The 6,082-nt window shown below is 40.4% G+C and overlaps 2 protein-coding genes across 2 annotated transcripts; one reads left to right on the forward strand and one right to left on the reverse strand.

Moving 5' to 3' along the window:
- Positions 1 to 201: 201 nt before the first annotated feature.
- Positions 202 to 3,545, reverse strand: nudt1 (nudix (nucleoside diphosphate linked moiety X)-type motif 1). The gene is made up of 4 exons (XM_036553392.1): positions 3,361 to 3,545; positions 2,602 to 2,761; positions 1,810 to 1,955; positions 202 to 1,431 (listed from the first exon to the last, which is right to left on the reverse strand). Exons 2-4 carry the CDS (start codon positions 2,751 to 2,753, stop codon positions 1,259 to 1,261), a joined length of 471 nt encoding a protein of 156 aa, XP_036409285.1. The 5' UTR covers positions 2,754 to 2,761; positions 3,361 to 3,545; the 3' UTR covers positions 202 to 1,258.
- Positions 3,546 to 3,620: 75 nt separating this feature from the next.
- mrm2 (mitochondrial rRNA methyltransferase 2) lies at positions 3,621 to 4,953 on the forward strand. Its single transcript, XM_036553516.1, has 2 exons — positions 3,621 to 4,049; positions 4,407 to 4,953. Exons 1-2 carry the CDS (start codon positions 3,746 to 3,748, stop codon positions 4,826 to 4,828), a joined length of 726 nt encoding a protein of 241 aa, XP_036409409.1. The 5' UTR covers positions 3,621 to 3,745; the 3' UTR covers positions 4,829 to 4,953.
- The last annotated feature ends 1,129 nt before the right edge of the window (positions 4,954 to 6,082 follow it).

A 6,082-nucleotide genomic window follows, 5' to 3' on the forward strand; every position in this document is an offset into this window, starting at 1 on the left:
TTGACTGTACAACTGGTGATGTCACACTCTTAACAAACAGAACTTTGACTCATTGGTTTATTTACATAGCTGTGTGTTTGTACGATTTATTGTAAGATACCATGCAAGGACTTGTAGTCTTCATAGTCGATCATTGATCTAGGTCAATGCAAACATATCCATACTCAGCACTCACCAAAATGACCACTCCACACCCCGAGGAGTAACTGTTTTTTTTATTGAACAAAAAGTTCACTCTGAAGGTCACGTGACAGTGACTGATTCCACATGAGCATTCATGCTAACTGTAACCAGTGGTGTTCTCCTTCCTCATATGCCTCCAATATACATTCAGTACTAACCTGCTATTGGCACTTGGTCAAACACCAGCTGCTATACAGAAAATACAGTGGTCCTGCCATTTGGATTCAGAACGACATGAAAAACAGCTTCCACAAAAACCATTTTCAAAACTACAGTAGAAGCAGAAACAGAGATTTAAGAAACTAGAATGAAATATCGCAAGACATAGAAAGGGCCAGAAGCCACCATAGGTGTCCATTTCCATCTACAGCAGGGAATGACATTTTGAATGGGTTAAATGGATGGCCACTGGGCTAAACCGATTATGTTTTTTTTGAAAGAAAAATCCACAAAAAAGGCACACAGCTCAAACATTTATCACATATTCATAGTTCATAGTTCATAAAGGCCTCAGAGCGTTATTGAACTACCTGGGTTGCCTGTAGCAAAGCACAGGCACAAAGCCCATCAGCTGGGACAAACAGATTTCCGCAAAACTGGCACTCTCACACTCAGCCTTGCCCCAGACATGTTCCGCACACATGTGCTCAAAAGGAATGCTTTTCTCAAGGCTGCTAAACAAAAAGCTGCCAATAGGAGGATCTGGGAGGCATGTCGTGTGAGATATATTTATGAATCTATTAACATCTTCAGTGAGTGGTCAAGGTCTTCTTGACCACGTTCACTTGATTGCCAATCTTTATTCCGATTTGTGAAATTCGGCCTTGTTGTGCCAAAGCAGCTTTTCATGAACAAGATGTTGGTCAACCCCTTCACTTCGGTTGGAGTTCCAACCGAATATTAAGAAAACTTCATATGCAGGAATCGTGCCAGTTTTGATACCTACATTTGAAACCCGACAGAACAATCTGTAACAAAGTGATGTGTAATCATTACTTTGTCCAGAACAAATAACACCACTGGTTTCAGTATCAGTGGGAGCAAGGCTCTTCCGAATGCCATTGCATATGCTCACTCAAAGCTTTTCCACCTCCTCAAGCTTGTGTTCGAGGATCAACTCGTGTCCCTGAAACTTGAAATAGCCCAGGAATTTCTTCTTTTGCAGCATGAGCGGAAACCATAGCCTGTCGTCTGCCCACATGTGATCAAAGGGGATTTTCTCCCACTCAAACCACTGGGGCCGCATCTCTGTCAGAGATGGGAAAACAGTTAGATACTCAAAGAGTAGCCTACTCAGAGATTCTCAGATACTCAGTGATTTCAGGCTACACACTGCTAAGACACACTTCAGGCTACAGTTTAGTTATTTGTTTAGTTATTTAGTTGCTGTTCTCTATGTTGAGAATCTAACTGAAGGAAACTTTTGTTCTTAAAAAAAAAGAACTTTGGCAATTTGGTTTCATTTAGACTTTACTTGAACGTCATGTAATTCACTTTCCTTTTTATCAGTTGAAACAGTTACATTCTGAACAGCTACTTTACCTCTGTACGTCTTGTGTTTAATGTTAAACACAATTACTTGAACATAGATGGAAAAATATAAAAAAAACGAGAGGGAAAGATTACCATCAGACTCAGCTGGGTCTCCATTGAAAGAGTCGGCCCTGAAAATATGAACATCCAGCAGCTCCGTTTCTCCCACAAACTCAAATTTTATGTTTCCTATCTTGTCCAATGAATCCACTGTAAGACTACTTTCCTCCAACAGCTCCCTGAAAAAAGACAGTTTGTTATGCCCTGGTAGGAAGAAATAACTCTTTAAAGTCTTTAATGCTACAGACTTCACCAGAATGTGTTGCTTGGTGCTCAGAATCCTTCAGTAGATGGCCCTCAGTAGACTCATCCTACATGTCGGAACTTTGTCAGTTCAAGCTGAATGTTATCTGCACTGAAGAAAATTGCACATAGACTGTGTAGCATGTGACAGAGTGTGTGATATTAAACAATTTGATATTAATTTGAAACTAATATTTCATGAATTTATAGTCATGTGCTGCAAAGATCTGTTTTTGGGTGTATGGCATGTATAACAAATGACTGTACAAACACTTTCAAGCCAAGTCAAACACTTTCAAGCCAAGTGTGTTGACAGTGTTTGTTATTGATATTTATATTTTAACAAACAGAAAGAAATGTTTAAAGCATATATTTGCAATAGGTTCTTGTAAATCCTCCTGACTGAGCTGTCACAACTGTCTTCTAAGCAGATTGACATCCTGTAGAGATGGTACTGTTTTGTGGGTAGGCAAGTGTTTTTGCACAAACTTAACCAAAGCGTTGTCCCATCTTTTTTTTAAACATTGTAGATAAAGAACTATGGTGACTATTATTATTTTTAGTCTTGAAGCCATGACTTACCGCCTGGCTGCTTGTTCAATGGTCTCCCCGGGTTGTACTTTCCCTCCAAAGCCGTTCCACTTCCCTGCGCCAAATCCTCTTTTCTTCATTCCCAGCAGCACACGCCCCGGCTGCACCACTAACACCAGAGTCAATAGCTTGGAGGTCAACATCGGGCTCGCTGAAACACAAAATAAGTCAACACAGTACACCAGAGACGTTGTTCAGTGCTGCGTAGACTGAATCAGAGCATCTGCTTTCCATGTACCCCAAATAACAATCTCTATTATCCAATTTACATTTGATATTATCATGGAGGTGCAAGAGATTCAAAAGACTTAAACATCTGTAAGACATGGGAGACCTGGGTCCTGAACGCATCCCAAAAAAATTTATTTAATTTCAAAATTTCAGTTAAAATTTCTGCTTAGGTTTTAAAAAGATAAGGAAGCATTTTGATTATTTTAAATCAAAACAGATGGTTTAATTTATCCACAAAGAAAAAAAAACTATTAAAGAAAAATATTTGCGGCATAATTTCAGTCCAGGCTCTGTGAATCTGCTGGAGGTCTGCAGGGAACCATACACTTAGAACTGACAGTGGACACATGATGACGCATATAACGTTCTGAGACGCCAAAGCCATGATGTAAACAGGTAGCCAGGAACAAATTGATAGCTAGTTACGTCGATCCGTAGCTAGTTAGCCAATACCAACGAGGTTTATAAATACTCTGCTTATACAATATCTGTAGCTGGCTTGTAAGGAAAAGCACGTACCTTGCACTTAAACAGGTTGTAGTTTACAGGGTTTATAAAAATACTATTGTGAGGTCACTCCTCTATTGTTGGGAATCGCTAATATGCGAAGAAATAGATGTTTGCATATAAAGTGATGTTGCATATATTGCAATCTATGTACAGTGCACGCCGCAGGACAGCTACAATGTACTCTCTTTCGCGCGACGTGCATGCATCATGGACCACGTGACACTGTACGACAGTCTAAATTGTTCGGCTGGAAACAGGAACAACGTGGTTGTGTATTTTCTGTAAATGTGGCTATAGACGTATTTCCAGTCTAACAATGTTTCGTGTTTATTTTACTGACTTTGAAAGATCTGTGTTGAGAAGGATTTGCTGAGTGAAAGTGTATAGTCTAGATATGTACTGTTTATCATTGTTGCAAAGATCGTGTGTGCACACCTCTGCCAGGACTTGGAAAAAAGCACCACAAAACCTGAAAGGGAAAAGTGCATCGGAACAGCGGTGGATTGTCCGGCAGCTCAATGACCCTTTTGTGAAAGCCGCTCATAAGCAAAACTATCGCTGCAGGAGCGCCTTTAAACTACTGGAGATAGACGACAAGCACAAAATTCTGAAGCCTGGCTGCAGCGTCATCGACTGCGGCGCTGCTCCAGGCGCATGGAGCCAAGTTGCGGTTGAAAGAGTAAATTCAGCCGGATCAAGTGAGTGAATAGGTCGACCAATATCTATTTTGAACCCTGTCTGTTAAATAATGTAAATTAATCTTTTCACCATGTATGATTTTATTGTATCTTACAGCATGCAAGTTTACTTTTGTGCTTCTTATACCATGTCGTATTTGGGCAGAGTAGTTAGGCTTGGAAAAAAATTGCAGTTTCTAGCCCCGGGTGAAACAGTATTGTTGTCTCATTGAGCAATGTGAGCAATGTAGTGAACCTTAACGGTTTCAGTAGTAAACAGCAATATACCTGAAGACTGTACAATGCATATTCTATGTAGACAGATGTGCAAAAAGTGTCTATCAAAAAATAATCATATTATGCTCTCTCTTTTGCAAGATACTGAATTCCCAAAAGGCTTTGTTGTTGGGGTGGACCTTCTCCGTATTGCCCCTCTGGATGGAGCCCTCTTCCTGTCCAATTGTGACGTCACAGACCCAGCCACACAAGAAAAGCTGCAGAATCTTCTCCCTGGATCACAGGCAGATGTCATTCTGAGTGACATGGCCCCCAACGCCAGCGGCTTCAGAGAAATGGACCATGAACGACTCATTGCCATGTGTCTGTCTGTGGCGGACTTGGCCGAGAGGGTTCTGCGGCCGGGTGGCTCACTAATCTGTAAATACTGGGATGGAGGTCAGGCCCACCAGGTTCAAAGCAGGCTGGCTTGCGCTTTCCGTGAAGTGAAGATTGTGAAACCCAAAGCCAGCCGGAAGGAATCCGCTGAACTGTTTTACTTGGCAAGGTTGTTCAAAAAGTAAAGATGTATTTAAGACAGTAATCAATTCCTAAGCGGCCACTACGCATTTTAATCTAAAAGCCAAGTATTTATTTTTATGTAATAAGAACATTTCCCTGATTAAATGGCTCCTTTTACTTAACATCTTGTGAAATTGATAGTATGTTGAAGGATGTAGTTTACAATAAACGTATAACCTAATTGGTAAATCTTATATGTGTACCAGCACTGTCCCCACATTAAATAAAAAGCATTGTGTTAAATATGAAGGGTAATAGAAGAATTGGAATTCCACTCATTCATAGCAGTGGATGATCAGAATGAGAAGTCTTATTTGCATTGCAGATTCCAAAATGTGTGTTTAGGTGATTCAATTACCTTTTTGGGACGACTGTGTTGGTACTTGACAATAAGACATATTGCTTAATATTGAAGGACCGTGAAGTCTGCTTTTTCAGATGAGAAATTACCTCAGAAAACTCCATACAGCTTAATTAGGGACCCATGGTATGGTGTGGGTAGTGATTTGGGATTTCTCTTGGCCTTGCTTCCATTAAAACTGAATGTAGGAGCAGCGTAGTATTATAAATCAACCTAAGCATAATGAAGTTGCACATGATACAAGTCAGTCCAGACATTCACTTACTGCATTTATCCCACTGGTACCTGAGTCACAAGTGAAATCTGATGTTTTCACTGCTGGAATCAATGCAAAATGTACAACAAGACACTAGAAGAGACAGATGCCACTTTTTATCAGGCCAATGATGTGCTAAATGCAGATATCCACCAGCTTTGTAATGTTTTGTAATGACTATAGCCGCATGCAAATGGGTATAATGATGTTGCTTAAACTGTCATTTACTGCCATTTATGTTCCTGCCCTCGCTTCCCACATCATTTGTACAAAGACTTGTTTAAATTAGAGGAAATTAGAGGCAATGAGTATGCAATATATGACCATGGGCAAACCCTATTAATTGTTACTGTAAGTACTTTGGATTAGTAAAAAGAGTGAAGCGAGCTGTGAAAAAGCCATTTATCCCAAAGACCCTACTGGTACTGGATTTCATCCAAATAAGTTTACAGGCAGCCTTTCTGGGTTAACTGCGCTCACTGATCTCCATTGACAGTAACTGCAACCTGTGCTGTCATTTTCATTCAGTGCAGACAATCTGCTGTGTGAGAATAGATTGAGGAGCTAAATCACATAAAAGCTAAGAGATGCAGCTCACTACCCAGGTGACTGAAAACCAGGGCCTTCAGACCTGAGGCG

The sequence above is a fragment of the Megalops cyprinoides genome, chromosome 19 (assembly GCF_013368585.1).
Source record: "Megalops cyprinoides isolate fMegCyp1 chromosome 19, fMegCyp1.pri, whole genome shotgun sequence".
Classification (NCBI taxonomy): domain Eukaryota; kingdom Metazoa; phylum Chordata; class Actinopteri; order Elopiformes; family Megalopidae; genus Megalops; species Megalops cyprinoides.

Excerpts from the sequence above, each read along its gene's own strand:
- nudt1 (XM_036553392.1), bottom strand. The coding sequence starts at position 2,753 with ATGTTGACCTCCAAGCTATTGACTCTGGTGTTAGTGGTGCAGCCGGGG. Across the intron at positions 1,956-2,601 it reads ATTGAACAAGCAGCCAGGCG|GGAGCTGTTGGAGGAAAGTA; the intron begins GTAAGTCATGGC and ends GTCTTTTTTCAG. Across the intron at positions 1,432-1,809 it reads AGACCCAGCTGAGTCTGATG|AGATGCGGCCCCAGTGGTTT; the intron begins GTAATCTTTCCC and ends CATCTCTGACAG.
- mrm2 (XM_036553516.1), top strand. The coding sequence starts at position 3,746 with ATGTACTGTTTATCATTGTTGCAAAGATCGTGTGTGCACACCTCTGCC. Across the intron at positions 4,050-4,406 it reads AGTAAATTCAGCCGGATCAA|ATACTGAATTCCCAAAAGGC; the intron begins GTGAGTGAATAG and ends CTCTTTTGCAAG.